Source organism: Eulemur rufifrons, chromosome 24, assembly GCF_041146395.1.
Source record: "Eulemur rufifrons isolate Redbay chromosome 24, OSU_ERuf_1, whole genome shotgun sequence".
Taxonomy (NCBI): Eukaryota; Metazoa; Chordata; class Mammalia; order Primates; family Lemuridae; genus Eulemur; species Eulemur rufifrons.
In genome coordinates this window covers 20269609-20294234 of record NC_091006.1, presented here as the reverse complement: position 1 = coordinate 20294234, position 24626 = coordinate 20269609, and the positions used below count along the sequence as shown (strand labels likewise).

Below are 24626 nucleotides of genomic sequence, written 5' to 3'. Positions count from 1 at the left end.
GTGAAAACCAGCCAGGCACTCGCCCTCTTACAGGGACAGTCAGATTCTCTGGCAGGGGTCATCTTACAAAACAGGTGGGCCCTCAATCTTCTAACCACAGCAGAAGGGGCAGCTGCTTGTTAAAAGAACAGTGCTGTTTCCCTGTCAGCTAGTCAGGATGGGTTAGGGACATCAATGCCATCCTAGAGTCCGCCCCCAATCTCCAGACATGAGGCGAGACCTCTAGACCCGGGTAGATGTCCTTTATAATTCCATTGGTCACCCTATTACTCTGCATTCTGGGAATTCTTATATCAGGACCGATCCTCATAAAGTTTCTAACTAAATTTATTTCATCCCGTCTAGAGGCCATCAAGCTACAAACGGTCCTAAGTTCTCCACCAGCCCTGGTGCCTCCCTCCTCCTCACACCTACAACTACAACAACCTGCCAAGAACATATACGGAAGTCCCCTGGAGAGGCCACCCTAATAGGAAATCGTCGCCCCTTACTCAGCACGAAGCAACCACATGAGTCGGCGTCCCGTCCCCAACGATTTGGGCCTTTAGAACAGAGAGTGGGGAATATTAGGTAGACAGTGAGGGATTCCGGGTCTCCCAGGGATAAAAGTGGGTGCTGTTGCCCCCATCTTGGGCCTGCCCAACCGCAAACCTGTGGGAGGAGGGAATACCCTACGAAGCTGCCAATTAGAACTTGGCGCACCAGCTGGAAAAGAATGCAGAGGACTCTGTAGCCCACAGGCCAAGCTGCATGGATACCACAAAGCCCAGAAAGTGACCTAGAACCTAATCGATTAGGACAGTTAACCACAGCAATTGCCTGAAGCTGAGAACCCTCCCTTTAAAGGCTCTGTATTTCTGCCTCTGTTCAGGAAATTTGGGATTTTGAGATAAGAAGGTCAATCCTTTTTCCTCCTTTGCAAAGTAAACTCTCTTTCCTTCCTCCTCCATAAGCTTGTCCTCATTTTTCTGATTCGGACTTGCGGACAAATGGCTGAGCTTTCCGTAACAGGGGAGGCAACATTTTACCTCTACTCTTCTAGAGTTTTTGGCTGGGCTTAAGAATTGAACTGACATAAAACAAATAAGTAGGAGAAAGACGTACAAATTTATTTAATATAAGTTTTATGTGACATGAGGAAATGAAGACCCAGAGAAGAATCAAATACTTACCTATACGCTGAGTTGGCCAATGGGTAGCAATTGTGGAAAAGGCAAAGGCGATTGGGCAAGGGAGGGGGGTTAGCTGGGTGGAGAAGTGACTAGGAAGATTTGGTGTTGAGACTCAGAAAACAATCCCCCAAAATGAAGGCCTCAGAAGCAGAAGTTTTTCTCTGACCTTCTCCTTCCCTCCTGTCTCTCAGTCTCGTTGGCCCCTGAAGCTAGACATGGAAACCAGAACCCCATTTCCCCAAAGCCAGCCATAAAACCCCAAAATATCACTCTAACTTTCCCTCCGCCCTTCCCTGTGAAAACTTTGTTCTGTTGGAACACTAAACAAGAACATCCAATCAGACCTCTTTGTTCATGCTTTTAACCTCTTCCGACTTCATCTTCAAAGCAGTTTCTTTCATACACGTGTGAAAATCAGATTCTACGAAGCAGCTGTTCACTCCCTTGAATCCAGACACTTAACATCACATCTAAGAGAGCTGCTTCCTCAGAACAGCTGCTCAAAACTGAGGACTTCGGGGGGAAGAAAGTAGGGAGAACGCGACATTAAATACCTTAGAAAATTTTTTTATTCTTCTTGCTAACATCTCTTTTGACATTCTCTTCAGTAAAGGTAAGTTACAATAAGAAATAATTTGGTTTCCTATTACTTTCAAAAAACAGTAACAAAGTAGCTATTTAGAAAAAAGGAGGTCCCTGGGTTTTTCACAAAACATTAGAAACTACAACAAATAAAGATCCCATTACGTGGAAATACGTGATCAAAAGTCAGACTAACATACATTCAAACAGGCTCTTCTTTTCTTTTCGAAGAACGTTTTTTCTTAGGCTATTCCAGAAGCACTTCACAATGAACAAAGAGGTCTTGCCAGCTCGTTTCTTTAGTGAATACTGGAGGTGTGATACCAGAAAGCTGGAACTAAAGCCTGAGGATATGGCTTGATGTCTGAGACCAATTATCTCGGATTTATTCCAGCCAGGATAGAAGCTGAGAGAGGTCAGGGCAAACCCTGAAGGGAAGGGAATGCAAGACGATGCCCACCTTACCACACCAAGTTCCAAACTGATCCCCTGGCCCCTACTTCACAAGATTGAAAAGCTCAATGAGGAAGAAGCCTATGTTGCTCATAATGCCATATTTTCACTTTGTCTTATTTTCTAAAGTGCAGCTCTTCAAGAATTTCATTTTTAAAAAAATCACCTGTAAGGGAAGAAAAAAATAAATGCATTTAATTCAATCACTGATTCTTAACCTTCCCATGATAAGCGAATGACCACACATTGGGCCAGGTTTACACACTCTGGAAGATCCTTGCAATAGGCTGGCTGTCCCCTCAGCAGGTGGCTGCCTAGAAGCTTTGATTTTAGGGACAGCAGTTAGGACTCCTGATTTCTCCTGATGTCCTTCCCCTCACCTGTGGGCTCACCAGTGCCTGAAATAAATTCTGTAAGTGTCCTCTGCCTTCAGAATGTGTCCTGGGATGCTGCAAAGGTGCTGGCCCCACTATCACTCTGGGAACATGTAAGTCTCACCAGATATTTACCAGTCCATGGAGGTGAACATCTTGCCCTGAGAGCAGGTTTTCATAAGGGGCAAAAGGTACTACTGAGTACTAGAAGACGGGTTTTCCTACAAACAATTCAAAATAAAATATCTAATGACCATTAATCTGACACAAATGATAATCATATGCTAGATGCTTATCAGAAAATATTATATATGTATAAATATGAAGGATGCTATCATTTTTTGTGAGAAAGACCAGCGCATGGCTGGACATCGTGGCTCACACCTGTAATCTCAGCACTTTGGGAGGCTGAGACAGGAGGATTGCTTGAGGCCAAGAGTTTGAAATCAGCCTGGGCAACATAGCAAGACCCCATCGCTCTAAAAAAAAAAAAAAAAGAAAAAAATTAGCTGGGCGTGGTGGCCCACACCTGTAGTCCTAGCTACTTGGGAGGCTGAGGCAGGAGGATTGCTTGAGCCCAGGAGATGAGATATGATTGTGCCACTGTACTCCAGCCAGGGCAACAGAGTGAGACTCTGCCTTTAAGAAAATAAAATAAAAATAAAAACACACACATCAGCACACATCCACCTCACCCCCTCTCCCCAAAACAATAATAACAAGAAACTTCAGCAAACTTTCATCGCACAAGTGACTCCACTCTTCTGCTTACTTACTTTCAACTCAGGTTTCTGATCCTAGTCATGTACTTGTCTGGGTTGGCAGCACTCATTACCGTGGTATAAATTGTGAAACTGAAAATAATGAGAGGAATTTTTATATACATGTCATTTTTCCTATTAGTCCAACAAGAGGAAAAATATCAAGAGCTTCCCCAACACTTGGGGTCTAAGACAAGAATACAAACAGAGGCCCATTTATGACAGAATATTTAAAATATCTGAATGAAGAGGCCAAAGTGTTCTTTCCTCCTATTCTGACAGCACTGTGGAAGGTCAAGCTAGAATTTAACATTCTCAGACTCCTCAGAGCTCCATGCTGTGGCAGTGAGAGACAGCCCGCCCTTCACCCTCACCCCTGGCTCTGTCCTACCCCATGAGGGCCTTGCTTGCATGTGACACCTCAGCCTTCCCATGCCCCAGCAAGCAGCCACCCATTGGATCCCTCAGGACAGGGTGTCCCCAGTGGCTGCAGCCCACCATCAGGAGAACAGCACCCAGGGAAGGGGATGACATGGGGCCCAGAAATGGGTTTGGGGCTGTTTCAACTAAGAATTCCAGGATCCTGGGTACTTGGGCCAGACTCTGGGTGGGCACATGTCCCTGGCCCAGCAGATTCCCTGTACCAAGGGAGGGTCACAGCTAGAGGAAGGCCAGAGGGGGGCCTGTGCAGCTCAAGAATCAAGGCAGCCCCCCACCCTTGCCCAGATCTAAGGATGAAAGGTGAAATGGCATTGACGCCACACTCTGCGTAGCAGATCCACACAACTGGAGCACATGTGCACACACGCTAGGGCCCGTCCCCTTCACTCCACTCGGCTACCACTTGTCTTGGAAACCAGCTGAGGTGCATGCCCAAAGCATCTGGAGCTGGATTGTTCAGGAACAGGCAGAATTAGTGGCGCTGGGCCCCATAGCCAAATAGCACACCTGGCTGAAGACAGCACTGTGAGCAAGGGCAGACCTTGGCCAACGGTAACAGAGGCTCCCTGAACAGGACCTCCATTACTTGTTAACTTTAGTCACATTCTATTCTCCATCACTGTTTTAATATTTTTTCTGGGCTGGGCGCGGTGGCTCATGCCAGTAATCCTAGCACCCTGGGAGGCGAAGGCGGGAGGATCGCTTGAGGTAAGGAGTTGAAGACCAGCCTGAGCAAGAGCGAGACCCTGTCCATCTCTACAAAAAATAGAAAAATTAGCGGGGCGTGGTGGTGCACACCTTGTAGTCCCAGCTACTCAGGAGGCTGAGGCAGGAGGATCGCTTGAGCTCAGGAGTTGGAGGTTGCAGTGAGCTATGATGAGGCCATGGCACTCTAGCCTGGGCAGAGTGAGACTCTCTCAAAAATAAAAATATATTTTCCCTGGTCATAGTATTATTCTCTTCACTGTTTTAATATTTTCCTTGCTGATTGCCACAGCAGAGGGCGGAGTTCTAGTGCAGGGGGGTGTGATTTTGCCGCACAGCACAAGGGGGCAGCATAGAGCTAACTGCCTACGTTCAGACATTTCTAGACTATTAACCTCACACTGGACAGCCTTAGTTGAAGTTAATCATTACATGTAAAGAGCCTGACAGTCAGGAATCTGTGTTAATTCTGGCTCTGTGGTGATTGTTATTGAAATGTTTTGCTTGAGTTCAATTATACAATAGAGAAAAATGCTACTTGGTAAACTGTTTATAACTTCAAACAATTTTATTTTGACAAAAGCCGTTTAAACATTGATAGCCTTCAACTCAGTAACCCCACCTCTGGAAATTCAGCCAAGGGAAATAATCCAAAAAGGGGAGGAGTGGAGGAGAATGTACAAATACGTATATTTCAAAGTTTTAACAGAAAACTAACTGAAGAGTGCTTAACTCAATTATAGTACATCCAACTGACGATTATACTGCCATTTAAAATAAGGGCTGTTCAAAGCATAGAAAAAATACTTTAATAAAATAAATATAACTATTTTATTGTACTAGTTTTTAAAAGATACATTAATCAATTCTATAATTACTTTAAAAACTATAAGAATACAAAAATAATTTTTAGCTCCTATTTTTAAACATGAATACTACAAGGGCAAATTTGTGTCGCACTGGGATGGGTACAGTCAAGGGTGCATTGGATCTGGCTCCTACAGGCTGGTGAGAGCCAATTACTAAGTACACAGGAAGTTTATGAGTCATTGTAAGCTTGAAATCAACCATGGAAGTCCACAGATGCTATAAGTTAGGATTTTTTTGTTTGTTTGTCTCTCACCCCAAGAAAAAGCTGGTTTACTAGCAGACCACTGGGTATGATTTGTTGCCCAAATAGCTCATTTGTTAGAGTGGTAGAATACTGACTTATTTGTTTTCTGTGTTTGGCTACTAGAATATTGTTTGTGGAATGAGTTTTTAAGTATTAATCTTTGGATCAGGTCATACTTAAAGAAAAAAACTTGCACAGAGATATTGTGGTACAAAGAGATATTATGGTGCAAAGTGAAAAGAAGAATGTCAATTTTGAAAATGTCATTATACCTAAGAAATCTTAAAGCACCTGAGTACAAACGTTATTCTAGATGCCATCGGGAAAACTAGCCTTTTGTGTTTGCATAAGATAGGACCATTTCCAAGAAAAAAATAGACTGGGTATTTGAAACTGAAAAATCACTTTATAGGTTTTATCTGTGTTAGGCTACTCCTTAAAGAATAGCATTTCGATATTCTTGTCTTGGAGAAAGCAGAAGTGAGGATGATGAGAAAGTAGGAAATGCTGGGTTCTGGAATTTACTGAAGTAATTGCAGAGGCTTCCAATTTTAATAAATTAAATCCTCTTCATTAAGCAAAAAAGAAGGTGTCTGCCCTCCTAACGAGCTAGTCTTAGATGAGCATTGAGGCAGTCAGGAGTGAGTCCCGTTCCTGAGGCGACACCTAGAGGCGCCAATGGCCCATTCGGATTTGCTCTGATGGTGACTGCGGACCTTCAGAATTTCCTGCCCAAGCTTGGTGGCTGCTGCCTCTCAAGATTAACTAAGAACTTCCTGTGGTAGTTGCAGCCTTGGCCCAGAGCTTCACCTCGGCAAAGTGTGTGGTAAAATCCCAGGCTACAGGCCAGAGAAACCACTGTTCACAGAACGCTACTATTAAGGACAGGCTAAAAAGAGGAACATTAACTTAGTGAGTTGTCTGTGGAACAAGGAACAGCACTGGGCGTAGTGGAAACGTTTCAGGAAGATAAAGGAAAACCAGGGGTGTTCAAACTTTAGTTCTTTCTTTTCTTTTAATTTTTTTGTTTTTGTTTTTGTTTTTTGAGACAGAGTCTCACTCTGTTGCCCGGGCTAGAGTGCCATGGTGTCAGCCCAGCTCACAGCAACCTCAAACTCCTGGGCTCAAGCGATCCTCCTGCCTCAGCCTCCCGAGTAACTGGGACTACAGGCTTGCGCCATCATGCCCAGCTAGTTTTTTCTATATAATGTTAGTTGTTGGGCTAATTTCTTTCTATTTTTTTAGTAGAGATGGGGGTCTCGCTCTTGCTCAGGCTGGTCTCGAACTGCTGAGTCAAACGATCCTCCCGCCTCGGCCTCCCAGAGTGCTAGGATTACAGGCGTGAGCCACCGTGCCCGGCCTCAAACTTTCGTTCTAACAGAGTGAAATGAAGGATCTCATAACCAGTGACAGTTGTTCACAGCTGCCAGAACACGTCACTGTCCTCTCCTGCTGGGTCACACCATCCTCCATACCTTTGGTTTTCATCATGAACTTCTCATCTGACTTATATTTGTTTGCCTGCCCTCACCACCCCCGGCCAGAATGCCAGGCCAGGCGCAGGAGAGCAGAGACTGTTCTGTTCACTGCGGCACCCGCAGGACTGTACCCACGGCCGGGTCAGAGGGGCCCTCAGATCCCTCGTGGGCCAGGGTGCCTGCGAGAGCTCACCGTGCTGGGTTGACATTTAACACGTCACTTACTTGTTACAAACTGGAACCACTGACAAAACCTGCATAGGAAAAAAAATCATATTACAGAGAATATTAAACATAGCAGAAATACACATAAAATATCTACAGGAAGAGTGTAACCACTTCACACTTTAGTGTATCTCAGGGTAATTGTTAGAGACTTTTTAATCCTTTCTCTTTTTTTCTTTTAAACTATGAACATATGTTACAACTGTGCCTTTTTCTTTTTAATATGAAGAAAAACTTAAGTGAAGATGGATACTTGAACTTATATGGAAACAAGTTCAGAAAACGTTATCTGACTTTTTAAAAAGTGTTTTCAACCAGATAAAACTTTCATTCTAACATTTTCATCCACTACATTTGTTTGATTTGAGAGGAGAATTTTTTTCTAATCACTATTAACAAACACACCGAAACATCCTGAGTAAGCCGGATACAAGTTACCTGGAAAAGCGTCTCCAGGGTGAGGTTTGCCTGCCCCGTGGCATTAAGGGCTTTGATGGCAGGTGTTCTGTAAGGACAACAGTCAAAGTCACTTGGCACTTCAGGAAGCCCTGAAGGCCACCAGCTGTCATTTTAGGAGGCGCAATGCAAGGCCTAGTCTCACTACCCCTCTCTCCTCAAAACAGATGCTGGTCCCAAGCAGGTTTTCTGCCCAGGCCCAGACCGCCACGGTGGAATTCGCCCAGCAGCTGGGCCCACTGACCCCTCCACTCAAGAACACAGGATGGGCTGGGCGCGGTGGCTCATGCCTGTAATCCTAGCACTCTGGGAGGCCAAGGCAGGAGGATCGTTTGACTCAGGAGTTCGAGACCAGCTGAGCAAGAGCAAGACCCCGTCTGTACTAAAAATAGAAACAAAATTATATGGACAGCTAAAAAATGTACATAGAAAAAATTAGCTGGGCATGGTGGCACATGCCTGTAGTCCCAGCTACTCGGGAGGGTGAGGCAGGAGGATCGCTTGAACCCAGGAGTTCGAGGTTGCTGTGAGCTAGGTTGACGTCACGGCACTCTAGCCCGGGCAACAGAGCGAGGGTCTGTCTCAAAAAAAAAAAAAAAAAAAAAAGAACGTGGGATGGTGAAAACATGTTGGTGAGGTATATAGCTCTTTGGGGCCATGCTGATTCTATAACTCTAATTATAGAATTTCCACAATTAGAAAGGACAATGAAAGCCCTCAGCTGGTTTATTTATTATTTATGGGAAATGATGTCCTTCTAAAAAAAGTCTTACATAGAAGACCACGAATCTGGCCCTATCCTTTCATTTTACAGCCACCCAGTGAGTCATTTTTAGGGCCGGTGGGGGCAGCGAGCCCAGGCAAATCAACCCTCCCAACGCCCAACCAGCTGCCAAGAGGCTCTGCCCACGGCTGTCCTCTGCACACCCCCTGGTGACCCCAAGGCACTGGCCAGGGGGCCCAGGTATGTTTTCTGGGAGAAGATAGCACCTACAGGTCTCTCCAGGCCCTGTGATAGCAAGGGCTTGTGCTCCTGACCGTGGGAGAACACTATAAGCCGGGAAGCGTGCAGAAGCCTACCTTCGGTCATCGCGCCTAGGTGCTGGCTTCCAGTGGTCATAATTTGTCTCAACTCGGAACCACCTAGAACAGAGCAGGGTCATTTAGGACATAGCTAAAGAAGAATTATTTAAAAAATGTAAAATACCCCTAGTTTCACCCATTAAAAAAAATGATTATTTGATACAAAATGACCACTCACGCTCCATTCAAAGGATCTAGAGGCCAAATGTCTGCTGGGCCACCTCTCTTCCTTGTGATGACCACTCCCTCCTGGGAGGACGTGCCGCCAACAATGTAATAGACGTCGGCAATCAGGGGAGTCTTGGCCAGTTTGTAAATAGCTGCTTCAAAGTTTTCTGACTCATTCAGGGTCTGCCCAAAAAGCAACACCACCCACGGCTGTGGTCCACACCAGAGATGGACACAGTCCGAAGCACATTCTGCTGATATGTTAAGCCACGGCTATAACCTTGAACTGCCCCAACCTTACCCTCTTGTCACCAGGGCTCCTGAGATGGAAGAAACCTCAGCTTCCGTGGGGGCCAACAGCAGCAGGAATTTCGGACAAAAGGAAAGAGCTGTTGACAAGTCCTAGGCCCGGCCCACCCAACACGGGCTGTGTGCTTTCCTAGGCAGATCACCCTCCCAAAGGACTTCCCATGTTCCTCCATCCATTTGTTCTTTCAACAGGGATTTCTAGAACACCTGCTGTGTGCTAAGCCCTGTGCTGGTGTGGGGACAGAGCAGCAAACAGGACCGACCCAGTCTTTGCTCTCCCCCGACCTCCAATGAAGACAGAAAGGTCAAAAAGCACTGGTGACATGGTGTGATGGGTGTTAACAGAGGAGCAGGAGACGCTAGGGCAGCAGAGGAGGCTCCCAGGGAAGCATCACATGAGCTGAGGCCAAAGAGACACTGAGAAGTTAGGCTGGAGAAAGAGTCTGTACTCTACTATTTTATGTATATGAATTCTAGAACAGGCAAAACTTGTCTCTGGTGATAAACATCAATGAGTAGTTCCGGGATGGGGAAGGGGTGGGGTGTGGGGTGGGAGGAGGGTGTTAGAACTGACTATAAAGAAGCACTGGAGGCCGGGTGCGGTGTCTTACGCCTGTAATCCTAGCACTCTGGGAGGCCGAGGTGGGTGGATCATTTGAGCTCAGGAGTTTGAGACCAGCCTGAGCAAGAGCGAGACCCCGTCTCTACTAAAAATAGAAAGAAATTACATGGACAGCTAAAATACATATAGAAAAATTAGCTGGGCATGGTGGCGCATGCTTGTAGTCCCAGCCACTTGGGAGGCTGAGGCAGGAGGATTGCTTGAGCCCAGGAGTTTGAGGTTGCTGTGAGCTAGGCTGATGCCACTGCACTCTAGCCCGGGCGACAGAGTGAGACTGTGTCTCAAAAAAAAAAAAAAAAAAAAAAAAAGAAGCATTGGGGAAATTTCCAAGGACTTGGAAATGTACTGTTTTGTTGGTGGTTACATGAATAAATGAGTATGTACAACCGATCTGTGCATTTCATTGTTTGTAAATTATACATAAAAATTTTTAAAAATCATGACAGTACAGTATGTAGATTCCAATGGATAGGTTTAAATTAATATTTTATTTTTAAACATCAACATTTGTAATACACTGGATTTTTTGCATTTTTTAAATCTTATGATGAAATATTTTAGAAGTCACCTTAAAAATGTGTGACGGGTGCATAGTTTGTCAGCATCTTTAGGGAGCACCCTAGGAAAAACTTGAGAACTGCGTAAGTCCAGTGGGACTGGAGGATTCAGAACAAGGCAAGGAAAAGCCAGAGAGGCCACTGCTGGGCAGGGCTGGTCCTGGCACCATAGCTGTGCTCCAGGAAAGGGGCTTTCTCTGGGCAAATTGCAGTTGTAACAGCCCCCTCTTAGCATGGGGGACATGTTCCAAGACCCCCGTTGATGTCTGCAGATAGTACCCAACCTGATATACACTACACAGGAATTTCTTTTTCCTTCTTCACAATGTCACAGGCAGAAGATTCATTCTATTTTTTTTAACATACGTTTTTAGACACAGGGGTTCTCACTATGTTGTCCAGGCTGGATTCGAACTTCTGGGCTCAAGAGATCCTCCCGCTTCAGCCTCCTGAGTAGCTGGGACTATAGGCGCGCAACACCGTGCCCAGCAGAAGATTCGTTCTTACCATAGATCTTAGCAACCTCAACATGTAGATTTTTTTTTTTATCTTTCCTTATTTCACCTTTTCACTTAAAGGAAGTACTTTATGGTTTATCTTTGGCATGTTTGAATTGCCAGCATCACTACTTATGGGGCCATTATAAAGTAAAATAAAGGTTCGTTGAACACAAGCACTGTCACACCATGACAGTCATCTGATAATGGAGACGTCTGCTGAGTGGCTAATGGCCAGGTGGCTAGACAAAGGAATGATTTACAATGTTTCACCACCCAGGTGCTAAGGAGTGGGAAGGGAAGGTTCAAGATTTCATCCTGCTACTCAAAAGGGCGTGCGATTTAAAATGTATGTGTTGTTTATATCTGGAATTTTCCATTTCCTATTTTCCAAACGCAATGGACTGCAGGTAACTGAAACCTCAGAGACCAAAACCGTGGATAAGGAGGCACTGGGATGATATATGTGGCCTGGAACTCTGCCGGCTTTAATAGGTTCTTGTAAGGCAGATGCTCCTTTTGCTGTGTGTGGAGCTACCTTCTAATGTATCTGATTTGCTAATTCAGATATGTGCACATAGAGATTCTAAAAGGAGGGCACATGTATATCTGTACAAGAACATAGTATTCTCTCTTGTCTCAATCAGCTATCTTTGGGAAAAACTAGCCTACAACAAATATTCTCTCCTGACCAAACCCTAGCCAGGCTCCTCTGAACCCTCTTCTCTACTAGGCCTTAACCTTAGCCTATAAAGTCTTGAACAAACACTAACAGGTTTCTAACAGCTCGAGACCACATCCCTCCGAAGACCCAAGTCCCCCTTAAAGTGCCTGTCTGAGAAAACTCAAGGCTGTCAAGGGAATTCGCTGTTTGTGTCAGCCGGCACCTGCAGATCGGGCTGTGGCCCAGTCTCTGGGAGGGCAGAAGCCTGACTTCTAAGCTCCAGTCAGCAAACCCAGATGGGTTTCCCATGAACCAACCCCTCTTCTCTCTGCTTTTCACGTCCCTGCCTCTACCAAGTCCTGCTCACTCCCCTTCACTTCCTCCTCCTCCCTTTAAAACACCCGGTCACCTCTGCACAAATCCAAGCTGAGTTCAGTTCCCAGTGGACTCTTCGCTACTGCAGCCACACACCACTGATTGAAATCTGCCCCTACCACCTTACCGAGTGTCTGGCTTTATTTTTGACATTTATTATCAAAAAGGTTTATATGCACTTTGCAAACCTTTAGATGCTTATTATTTCCAGGAGCTTCTTACAGTAAAAACACCACCTTTTTTTTTTTTTTTTTGAGACAGAGTCTTATTCTGTTGCCCGGTCTAGAGTGCTGTGGCCTCAGCCTAGCTCACAGCAACCTCAAAGTCCTGGGCTCAAGCGATCCTCCTGCCTCAGCCTCTCGAGTAGCTGGGACTACAAGCATGCGCCACCATGCCCGGCTAATTTTTTCTCTATATATTTTTAGTTGTTCAGATAATTTCTTTCTATTTTTAGTAGAGATGGGGTCTCACTCTTGCTCAGGCTGGTCTTGAACTCCTGACCTCAAGCAATCCTCCCGCCTCGGCCTCCCAGAGTGCTAGGATTACAGGCATGAGCCACCGCACCCGGCCAAAACAACATTGTTAAATGACACAGAGCATCACAACACGAACACGCTGGTGCAGAAGATGAAGTTGGGGTGAGCTGGGCTCAACAGCGGCCATACTCACAGTGCGGAGAAGCCAGCTGATCGGAGAGTGTCTCTGAAAAAGGGCGGCGATCACATTCTCCCACCACCAGCCTTTATCTGCCAAGGGGAGTATATACGTTACACGTGTGTGTGTATATACATACCTATGACAAATAGATATTTTCTTCTGGCAAGAAAAATATGCAAATTTTCACTCAAGTTTCGAAAGCAGAAACTTTTGTACCTGCATACAATGATAATTATGCTAAAGGAACTCATTCTATTAATTACTGCAGGCAAAATAAAATTATGTAGCTGTCAAGGGAAGTATCTCAATAAATATTAGGAAGAATGTAAGAAACGTGTATCTTCCAGAACTTTCAGTTTGATTTGAGCTCACATTTTGTAAAAAATGCAAATTTACAGTTATTCCCCCAAAATTTCTCCTCAACAACTTTTAAAGTCTCTGTAGGAGATTTATTCGCAAAGACAAGTTTTCAGTCAAGAAATAAACAATGGCAACAAAAGAAAAAAATACACAAATTAGATTTCATAAAAATTTTTTAAATTTCATGCATTAAAAGACAAAACCAACCGAGTAAAAAGGCAGCCCACAGAATGGGAGAAAATATTTGGAAGTCATATATTTGATAAAGGATTCATATCCAGAGTATATGGAGTACTCTTAAAACTCAACAGCAACAAAACAAACCACTCAATTCAAAAATGGGCAAAGGGACTTGAATAGACATTTCTCTAAAGAAGATACACAAATAGCCAATAACACATGAAACGGTGTTCAGCATCATTAATCAGTAGAAATGCAAATCAAATTACAATGAGATACCACCGCATATTCATAAGGATGGCTACTATCAAAAAACCAGAAAATAAGAAGTGTTGGCAGGAAGTGGAGAAACTGGAACCCTTAGGCATGGGTGGTGGGAATATAAAATGGTATCGCTGCTACAGAAAACGGTATGGTGGTTCCTCAAAAAATTAAAGATCACCAGAACTTCTTCCTCCTGTCTAACTGAAACTTTGTCCCCTCTGACCCACATCTCCCTTTCCCCACCCACCCTCCACCCCCAGCCTCTGGGAACCACCGTTCCATGCTCCACTTCTACGAGTTCGAATGTTTAGATCCACCTATGAGTGACGTGGTGCCGTTTGATCCAGCAGCCCCACCTCTGGGCACATATCCAACTGCTGTGAAGACAGATGGTGACACATGTGAAATGTGAATGCATTTAATACCATTGAACTGTGCAATGAAAATAATTAAGATGGTAAATCTTATGATATGTGTATCTTACCACAAAGAATTTGGGAAAAATGAGGGAAGGAAGGGAGGGAGGAAGGAGGGAGGAAAGAAGGAAGGAGAGAGAGAGAAGGAGAGAGGGAGAGAGAGAAAGACAGAGAGAGAGAGAGAGAGAAGGAGAAAGAGAAGGAGAAAGAGAAAGAGAGAGAGAGGGAAAGAAGCACTGATGCGCTATATGCTGCCTTGGCCCAGACCCCTGGAATTTAAAAGTGAACAAAAGAAACGAGTGTACCATCAAATAAACAAGGTTTTGATGACTGTAATGAAGAAAACAAAACAGAGTAATGTAATTGTGAGTGAGAAGCGGGAGGGCGCCTTCCGAGAGGTGCAGTAAAGAGGCCCTCTCTGAGTTGTCGACCTCTGATGAGCTAAGATGGACAGAGCCTTCCAGATAAAAGGCACAGGTGCCTGGGGCGGGAACAGGCTCGCAGACGTCAGGAAGGGAGCGTGCCAGCAAAGCGCAGGTGGAGAGAGGGAGGAGAAGGGTGTCAAATGAGGCGTAGGAGGTGTTGAAACGTACAATACACGAACTGTAATCACCTGGCTGTGCAACAGTTCTCCAGAACTTTTTTCTTCTGTCTGACTGAACTTCACATTCAGTAACTCATTTCATCCTCACAGCAGCTACTGTCGTGCCTGCTCTGCAGACCAGGCAAGTGGAGCACACACGGGTGCAGCACCTTGGTCGTGGTCACCCAGCACCAGGGTATAAACCCAGGCAGGCTGGCTCTGGAGTCTGAGTCTTACCCACCAGGCATTTCTGGAAGCCCCCTCTCCCCTTATTTTCCTCCCATCCTATCCTTTCCCGGGGAGGTTGAGGCACTGTTGGCAAACTTCATAACGTCTAGAAACTTAATAACTTAATTATTTCTATTTTGCCAAGAGATGTTGCCTTGCTGTTCAGACATCCTCATTTTAGCAGACTAAAATATAACTAGTTTTCACTAACATAAGGTTTTTAAAAAAGTTTCAAAAGTCTTTAAAAAGCTGTTTGGCAGTATTTCATTAAATGGGTATGTTACAGACTAACTCAGTTATTTTTAAACGGCTCGTACCTTAGGTTCTACTAATCAGCTTGGCAAACAATTTGAGTTGCAAAATGATGAAAAGAAAGCCCATCATTTCAAATAACTAGACATGTGTTTATGGGCATTCTATTAAAAACCTTAGGCATTGTCATGCTGTGGTTTGGGGACCGCTGGCTGAGAACCAATACAGTAGGATAAAGAATTGATCACTGTGGACACTGATCCATACTCAACCACCACCTTCCTGGAAAGGCTTATGTAAAAAGATGAGGATAAACAACAACACGAAGCCAAGCCGGGTGCATCAGGTGAGCAACCTTAAACTTCAGGATACTCCTTGCCTGCGTATTTCTCCTTCATTCAGCTGCAAGCGAAGGGCAGAGGCAAGAGCTTGCTCATCTCTGGGTTTCCTGCATATTGTGGAACTGAATGGTGTTCCCCTGAGGTCTGGGGAATGGCAGTGGGGATGTTAAGAAACAGAGGGATTGGGCCAGGACCCAGGTCAGTTTGAGAACTACCTCTCCCAACTACTAGCTGTCATTTCATCTCATAGCCGGCTTCCTCCTCTGCCTAGGGAATGCGGTTAATACTACCAGCCCTGTCTGCCTAACAGGCCTGTTGTGAGGTTGAACGAGAACACATGTGACAATGCACGGTAATCCAGAAGGCACTTTACAGACAGTTGCTTGTATAACATCATCACACGCACCCTAGATTACTGCAGCAGCTTCCTAACCACCTTCTGCTTCTGTCTTAACCCAACACAACCCAATCTCTACAGAGCAGCCAAAGTGATAGTTAAAAATATGCATCGGATCTGTTCACTCCTAGGCCTGCAGTCCTCCTATGGCTTCCATTATGCTTGCAACCCCCTCATCATGACCCTGTGGCATGGCCCCAGTCCTCTCTACCTCTAACGTCACCATCCGTTACTCCACGCTGTAACCACACTGACCTTCTGTTTCTGGAATCCACCAAACTTGTTCCTACCTATGGCCTTTGGCTGTAAGTCCACCAGGAACAGTCTTGCCCCAGCCTCTGCAGAAGCAGCTCCTGGATTACGTGGGTCAGGCCTTCTCTGACCCTCTACCCCTCCTAGCCCCCACCCCCTCACTCTCCAGCACATCTTCCTGTCCTGCTTTTGTTGTGGCGCCATCACTACCTGAAAGTATCTTCATTGCTTCCATGCACACTGTCCCTCCCCCTACTCGAGTGAAGTCCCCGCCGCGTAGTAGGTGTTCTGGACGCTCAGTGTGGTGAGTGAAGCACTTGGATAGAACTGAACAGGGGATATGGCTTCCCATGTGTAGGAGTTCGTTTTGATTACCTCGTTCATTGCCAGAAACTGTGAACTTGTGTGGCCTCTGACCCGTCCACAATCCTACGTAGCCAATGAAAGTGGTGCCGGTGAATGCAACCTGAAACCAAGAGATAGGTACCATTTCTACCACGCCAACCAAATACACATTGAAATCACCCATTTTGCCCGATAATTTCCTGGATTCTTTTTTCTTATAAGTTCTAACATAATAGAATAAAACTCTGAAATAGCCTTCTAGAACAGGGGTTCTTAATCTTGGGGATCCATGGATAGAATTCAGTGGATTTGTGGCCTTGTGTGGGGGAAAAAGGTGACCACACTTGGCCAAATGGCACATATTTACTTTTAATAACCTCTAACTGAAATTTAACTCCTTCTATTGTGAATGCATGCAACAAATCATGCAGTAATATTAATGGTCGTGCCTGTGATTTTGCACCAGTAGAAATCACAGGTATTTTCAGATACATAATGGTGGTTGCAGATATCTTGAAACACCATCCCCAGTCATCACTACTCTGAAATGATGGCAAGGGCTGAGCGAGGTGGCTCACGTCTGTAATCCTAGCACTCTGGGAGGCCGAGGCGGGCGGATTGTTTGAGCTCAGGAGTTCGAGACCAGCCTGAGCAAGAGCGAGACCCCGTCTCTGCTAAAAATAGAAAGAAATTATATGGACAGCTAAAAATATATATAGAAAAAATTAGCCAGGCATGGTGGCACATGCCTGTAGTCCCAGCTACTCAGGAGGCTGAGGCAGGAGGATTGCTTGAGCCCAGGAGTTTGAGGTTGCTGTGAGCTAGGCTGACACCATGGCACGGCACTCTAGCCCAGGCAACAGAGTGAGACTCTGTCTCAAAAAAGAAAAAAGAAAAAGAAATCATGGCAGTTGTTAGACTAACTGCTAAATCTTACTATTTAATGTGTTAAGAAAAATTGTAATATCAAATGGCTGTTTTTCAACATAATTGATTTTCTTTGTAATCTCACGTATTTTATTTAATGTATTTATAAAATATTATTCACCAAAGGGGTCCATGTTCAAAAAGGGTTAGGAAGCCCATCCTAGAAGTAGCAAATGGAGTCTGATTTAAAAATTTGTTTTGGCCAGGCATGGTGGCTCACACCTGTAATCCTAGCACATTGGGAGGCTGAGGCAGGAGGCACTTGAGCCCCGGAGTTTGAGACCAGCCTGAGCAACATAGTGAGACCCTGTCTCTACAAAAAACAAGAAAAAAAAATTAGCACCGGGCACAGTGGCTCACGCCTGTAATCCTAGCATTTTGGGAGGCCAACGCAAGAGGATTGCTTGAAGCCAGGAGTTCGAGACCAGCCTGAGGAAGAGGGAGACACTGTCTCCATAAAAAATAGAAAAATTAGCCAGGCATTGTGGTGTATGCCTATAGTCCCAGCTACTCAGGAGACTGAGACAGGAGGATTGCTTGAGCCAGGAGTTGGAGGTTTCGGTGAGCTACGATGCTTCTGCTGCACTCTAGCCTGGGCAACAGAGCAAGACCCTGTCTCAACTAAAAAAAAAAAAAAATTAGCCAGATACGGTAGTGCACGCCTGTGGTCCCAGCTACTTGGGAAGCTGAGGCAGGAAGATCACTTGAGCCCAGAAGTTTGAGGTTACAGTGAGCCATGAAAATGCCACTGTACTCCAGCCTGGGCAACAGAGGGAGACCCTATCTCAAAAAAAAAAATAAACAGAGGATGTTGGTACTTTGAGATCTGAGTCTGCCAACCTTCTCATTTGCCAGCAAATTAATAAACTCCTCTTTCCTTCTCCTCAACAAAAAATTAACTAATTAAATTAAATAACTGTTTTGATGTGATTATAAGAGATAAAATATTACATGTTTTGTAAGTTCTATGAAATTAGGGGAAACAAGAACTGTTTACCAATAATAATCACATTTAAATTTTAAGTATTTTAAAAATCCTTGTAAATACATCTTTCATTTAATTCTCACAATTATCCCATGAGTTACAGGGATTACCCCCACTTCAAATTAAGGTAATGAGCTCCAGTGATTGCAAGACACCATTATATTTCCTGCAGGAGAAAAATCAAACTCTATCAGTTATTTTTGATACCAAATTAGAGGTCCTTAGAACAGTGCCTGACTCATACTGTTCAATAAAAGTTAACTAATATTGTTATATTTTGAGAAATGAATAGGCCTATTTTTCCTTACAAAACTAAATCTTATGTCAGTAACCTTTTTCATTTAATTATTTTTAGCTCATCTGGGTGTAAAAATAATTGAAGGTGGTTAAATTACAAGAGAGAATGCAGTGGCCTTTGTTTCATCAATGACCTTTTCCCCTAGACTTACGGAGGCCCTTCCATGAATGCTCCTCATCTCCATCCATGGCAGAAAGTGGGCATAAGTCTACCTCACTGCTAAAGCCCTTACAAAATGTAGTTACATAGAAACAATAATAATTTTATGGCCATCTCATTCGCATGACACACTGACCCTCATGTTAGTGTCACTCTTTTTTTTTTTTTTTGAGACAGAGTCTCACTCTGTTGCCCTGGCTAGAGTGAGTGCCGTGGCATCAGCCTAGCTCACAGCAACCTCAAACTCCTGGGCTTAAGTAATCCTCCTGCCTCAGCCTCCCGAGTAACTGGGACTATGGGCATGCGCCACCAGGCCCGGCTAATTTTATATACATTTTTTTTTAGTTGTCCAGCTAATTTCTTTCTATTTTTAGTAGAGACGGGGTCTCACTCTTGCTCAGGCTAGTGTCAAACTCCTGAGCTCAAACAATCCGCCTGCCTCAGTCTTCCAGAGTGCTAGGATTACAGGCGTGAGCCACTGTGCCTGGACGTTAGTGTCACTCTTGAAGGGCTGAGAAAACTAAAATTGTGAAGATCAAAATCACATTGTAGTCTCCAATTATACATAATTATAAATAATTATAAGCTATGATTTGTAAGATATTTTATCTTGCAGCTCTGAATATCTGTCCTTATTTCTAAATGTTTGTACTTTCCAATTGCTTCTGCCAAGTCAGTTAATATAAACAAAACCCTAGTGGGGGACTAATTTACCAAATAAGGCTGAGTTTTGGGAAAGAAAACTATTAGGAGACAGAAGGCCTGGGTTCCGGTCCCACCTCTGCCACGTCTCTGCCATGTGACTTGGGGCAAGTCAGTCCCTGTAAGGCCTGGCCCCTCATCTAGAAAATAAGGATGTTGATTTGCGCTTGCCTCACAGGGAGGCTCAAACGAGGTTCTGCATGTGAAAATACTTTGAAAATTATGAAGACTGGACAAAAATGAGAGACGAATTATTCTGTGGATAACCTGTTCTTAATTTAGCAAAATAATTTCTCAGCCATGAGTTCTCAGCAGAAAGGCAATACCCAAGTGAAAACTGTCTCGAATCTCGAATCCAGTAATAACAACCTGAGCACTGAGAATAAAGCCACCTCAAGAGAATATTTCTCATGGGAGCTCCAGGAAAAACAGAAACAAAGCAACAACTATTAGTGTGAGTTTTAGAAAGAACAGTTGAAATAATTTATCTTTATTGCATTTATTCCTTTGTCTATTTATAAGAATATTTGCTCATTGTAGAATAATGGAGAAAAGCATAAAGTGATAAATTAAAATAATTATTATTGTATCATTCAGTACTAATTGAGTATCTTAGCAGATTTCCTTTAAGAATTTATTATGCATTTATATTCTATTATTGCCACTTAAATCAGTTTTTGAAACAGTTTTGAAATCAAATTGTTAAAAGCAGTGAAGTAAAGAAATTGGAAAGGAGAAACTTTTACTTTACTTTAATTCTGTATCATTTAAATATTTTATGAGAAAAAGTGTTTGTAAGAGATGACTTAATGACTACTCAGTAAATGAGTTTTTAGTATTTGTGAATCAACCCCTCAATGCAAAAAACAAAGGAGATACTAGTCCTTGTCCTTAAAGCTAAAACCTGGCTTTTGCACACTCTATTTTGCCTTAGAGCAATAACATGCTTTGTGTACTCAAGGAATACTGATTAATGCTCTCTCTCTAAAAGTTTACACGGTAACGTAATCTAATCTACATATTAGATTAGAGTTTTAAAGGGATCATGCTTAAAACAAAATAAGTATGATTTTTTTAAAGATTATACATACCCAAGCGAGTGGTATGAGTAAATCATACTTGTTAAATGAAGAATCATTTATGATTTGGCTACTATTTTCTTCTTTTTTTTGAGACAGGGTCTTGCTCCGTCTCCCTGGCTAGAGTGCAGTGGCGTCGTCATAGCTCACTGCAACCTCAAGCACCTGGGCTCATGCAATCCTCCCATCTCGGCCTCCCAGTAGCTGGGACTACAGTTATGCCCTGATGCACCTGGCTAATTTTTCTATTTTTCGTAGAGACGTGGTCTCACTCTTGCTCAGGCTGGTCTCGAACTCCTGAGCTCAATTGATCCTTCCACCTTGGCCTCCTAGAGTGCCAGGATTACAGGCGTGAGCCACGGCACCTGGCCCCAAGATCTCTCTTTGCTCTCTTTTTACAAGCATAATTGATGTAAACCTCTCTCCTGGTTTTGTTATTATAGGGGTTTGATGTTTTTTGTATCTTATGCTAATAACACACGTTAACAGGCCATCCAAATGATTCCCAACTTGGGTTAACAAGTCTTTCCAATTTCTGTATCTTATACTGTGCAGACTATACCTGTCCATTCTTTAAGAACTGTACATCCAAAGTCAACTTGCGTAAGATATTTCCAAAAGGATAATCCAGATTCCGACCGTGGTAAATGCCGCCTCTGGAGTCTTGAGCCACAATACTGGTGCAGAATCTGAGAAAAGGGAAAAGTCCAATTGAATGAACAAGACAAATAAAAAAGGTAAATGAGTTTTCATTTTTAAAACAAGTCCTTAAATAAAATACTTTGTCTTCAATATAACTGACATAAATGCTATAATCCTTGTACAAGAATATGGATTCACAATTCAAGATGAAAAACACAAATGGACACAACTCATGTGTTCGTTCATTCAGTGTTACTACACCCTTGCCCTTGGCACGCGTGGCTGGCACAGCAAGCCTCCTGAATGAGAATTTTCACCCTCAGTCTAAATCCTAAGTGAAACTGACTCATCCTGGGCTCGGCTGGACCTCTGAATTCTGCTCTTTCCTCTGCTTGGCAGTATGTATTCTACTTCACACATTATTTAAGCTAGCTCAAGCTCACTTCTCCATACTATGAATTTCTCAGAGCAAGTACAATGGCACGAAACCATTCTGTTCCCAAATGTTTCATTTTATACCCTTGGGAAAATGGTCAGGTCTTTACCGGCTTGGCACTCTTCCTGTCTTTCTTAGAGGTCGCTGCACAGAGCTAATAAAAGGATTCTTAGCTGGGCGCGGTGGCTCACACCTGTAATCCTAGCACTCTGGGAGCAGGAGGATCGTTTGAGCTCAGGAGTTCGAGACCAGCCTGAGCAAGAGCGAGACCCCATCTCTACTAACAAAATAGAAAGAAATTAGCTGGAAAACTAAAAAAATATATATATATAAAATTAACCAGGCATGGTGGCGCATGCTTGTAGTTCCAGCTACTAGGGAGGCTGAGGCAGAAGGATTGCTTGAGCCCAGGAGTTTGCTGTGAGCTAGGGTGATGCCACTGCACTCTAGCCCGGGCAACAGAGACCCTGTCTCAAAAAAAAAAAAAAAAAAAAAAAAATCTTGGGATAATGAAACTTCAGTGGCTCAGGCATCATGCCTGAACACGTAGGCAGGGTAAGTTAAGAAGCTCGGAGACTGCCTTCCTCTTCAGGGAAATGCCTTCAGACACAGATAAGACACAGGGCTGCTAAATTAAAGTGTTTTTTCAACTGAACTAAGTTAATTTTACCATCTTCCTTTCTGCCTCCAACTTTCTCCTATTTTGACATGTGGCTTTCTCAATGAAAAATCACTAATCATTTTTACCCTCATTTGTTGGAGTCAACCATATTCAAACAGATTAAAGCAAAAATTCTAGTAAAAAACATTGTAACTTTCAGATTTGATATTAAGGTATTTATTGAATTGCTTAGCAATAGAAAGCACCATCCGATTCCACGAGCATTAACAAAGGCAATGTTTTGTTCTCATTGCGTAAATAAGGCTTCTTGAATCAGAGCATTATACTAGCTACCCTTTATAAAGCCCACTGGGTGCCAGGCACTTCATGAACACAGCCTGTGTACCCTCTGTTTTGTGGAAACCAAGCCTCAGAGGGACAACTTGCGAGCTAGGCTGAGGCCATAGCACTCTAGCCCCGGCAACAGAGTGAGACTCTGTCTCCAAAAAAAAAAAAAAAAACTCCCGGGCTCAAGTGATCCTCCTGCCTCAGCCTCCTGAGTAGCTGGGACTACGGGCACACACCACTGCACCTGGCTAATTTTTCTATTTTTTGTAGAGACGGGGTCTCGCTTTTGCTCAGGCTGGTGGTCTTGAACTCCTGGCCTCAAGCGATCCTCCCGCCTTGGCCTCCCAGAATGCTAGCATTACAGGCGTGAGCCATGGAGCCCGGCCCCAAGATCTTTTTTTAGTCTCATCCTCTTTAGACATCAAGAAGCTATAAGTAGTTACAAGATGTTACTGGATCTATTACTAGGCTGGTGTTGGTAAAACAATACGTCTTAAAGGGAGAAACCAAGTCAAACCTCTCTTAATTCCAGGGCCTGTTACTAAATCCATAAACGCTTAAGGGTCCCCTGCCCTCTGCCTGGGATCAATCACACTCCATACCGCTTCCACTGCTGGGTGCCACATTTTATCACACGCACTGGCCGGTCCACACACTGGCTGGCCGGTAAGACAGAACGGTGTTCCCTGCGCCCCCAGCCCTGGAGGCAACCCCCTCTGAAAGAGCAGTCAGCATCACCAGCCGCGACACACGGAGGGGTAAATGCAGCGGACGAGTGAGCAGGAATGATCCACTGCAGGTATCAAGCTGGAGGGGCACAGGCTTAGCTGCCAAAACTTCCCGGAAAAGTACATTTTGAGCAGAGTTTTGAAAGTACGATGCTCCCTGGATTGGTGGAGAGAGACGAGGGGCTTCGGGTAGAGGAACATGTCGGTGTTGAGTCAGAGAAGCTGCTTTGCCTTTCGAAGCCCACGATCTGCCGCTCAGATTTGCGCAGAGAGGCAAAGAGGAAGCGCGGAGCTTTCGGGCAGCCGGTCACCACCCAGTTGTTACCACCCCGAAACCGTCTCCTCCCCCCGGGCTGCGGCCGGAGTCCCGGCAGGCCCGCGCCAAGCCGCGCGCCCGGGCACTCACGCGGAGGACTCGTAGGCCAGGTTGACGAGCAGGCAGTCGGCCAGGCTGAGGTTGAGGAAGTCGCACATTCCGCGGATCTCGCCGGTGAAGGGCTGCGGCAGGAGGTGCTCCAGCTCCAGGGCCGCCTTTCCGATCAGTGCGTGAACCCACCTGGGGACTCTCTCCCTGCAAACGGAAAAGCACCCGGTGTCTGACCCGCTCGGAGGTCGGAGGCGAGTGTGTGCATACTGGGAGCGAGGGTTACATCCTTAGGGGCAGAGTGCTAAGTGCCACTGTCCCCCAGAGAGCTGACAGGCCAGGCGCTGCGCCACGCAACCCTTAGCACCCAGGAGGGATAAAGAAAACTCCCAGGGAGGAAGGGCGAGTGAGGCTGGTCCCCAAAGGCGCAGGCTTAGGGGGCCCCGCGAGGCCTGCAGGGAAGGCGTGGGGTGTGTCCCCTGCTCAGTAGCTGAGCAGCCCGGGCGACAACCCGCGCGCCACCCTGAGTTGGAATGGCTCAAGGACGGGCGTGCCACTGGTGACACTGAACTTGAAAAGCGAACCCTGTGCGCGGGGTTATGCCCAACCCCGACGCTGCTCAGAACAGCAGCAAACGCCAGTTCTCGAGACGGAGCTGGGAAGTGAGGAGTCTCAGTTTAAAACACCTGGGGCAGCGCGTCTCTGGGCTTTCCGCGCTCCGGCCCCGGCCGCCCGGGTCCCCGCAGACCCCTCCGCTGTCCCCGCTCACCCGATGATTTGCGCCACCGCGGCGCGTACGAAGTCCAGGTCGTAGTGCCGCAGCACCGGCAGCCAGCGCAGCTCGGGGGCCGCGTCCAGGCTCACGTTGAAGCGCGGCGGGGCGGGGGGCGAGGCGGCGGGGCACAGCCCGGCCCCGGCCAGCAGCAGCAGCTGCAGCAGCGCCGGGAGCGGCCCCCGGTCCGCGGTTGTCATGGCTCGCGGTGGGGCTGGGGCTCTGGCGGCCGCAACTCGGACCGCGGCAGCCGCAGCGGACGCCGGGGCCAGCG

The 24626-nt window shown here is 45.2% G+C and overlaps 1 protein-coding gene across 1 annotated transcript; it reads right to left on the bottom strand.

Annotated features, from left to right (window-relative positions):
* Positions 1 to 1737: 1737 nt before the first annotated feature.
* NAAA (N-acylethanolamine acid amidase) lies at positions 1738 to 24626 on the bottom strand. The gene is made up of 11 exons (XM_069457338.1): positions 24350 to 24626; positions 23623 to 23787; positions 21024 to 21150; positions 16342 to 16432; positions 12706 to 12782; positions 9023 to 9195; positions 8842 to 8904; positions 7744 to 7810; positions 7306 to 7334; positions 3358 to 3435; positions 1738 to 2373 (listed from the first exon to the last, which is right to left on the bottom strand). Exons 1-10 carry the CDS (start codon positions 24550 to 24552, stop codon positions 3360 to 3362), a joined length of 1071 nt encoding a protein of 356 aa, XP_069313439.1. The 5' UTR covers positions 24553 to 24626; the 3' UTR covers positions 1738 to 2373; positions 3358 to 3359.

Bases quoted from the DNA above. Each gene is read 5' to 3' on its own strand.
- NAAA (XM_069457338.1), bottom strand. From the start codon at position 24,552: ATGACAACCGCGGACCGGGGGCCGCTCCCGGCGCTGCTGCAGCTGCTG. The intron at 7,811-8,841 runs GTAGGCTTCTGC...TTGTCCTTACAG, and splicing joins CCTAGGCGCGATGACCGAAG to AACACCTGCCATCAAAGCCC. The intron at 3,436-7,305 runs GTAAGTGACGTG...CATTATTTTCAG, and splicing joins GTGGTTCCAGTTTGTAACAA to TTTCACAATTTATACCACGG.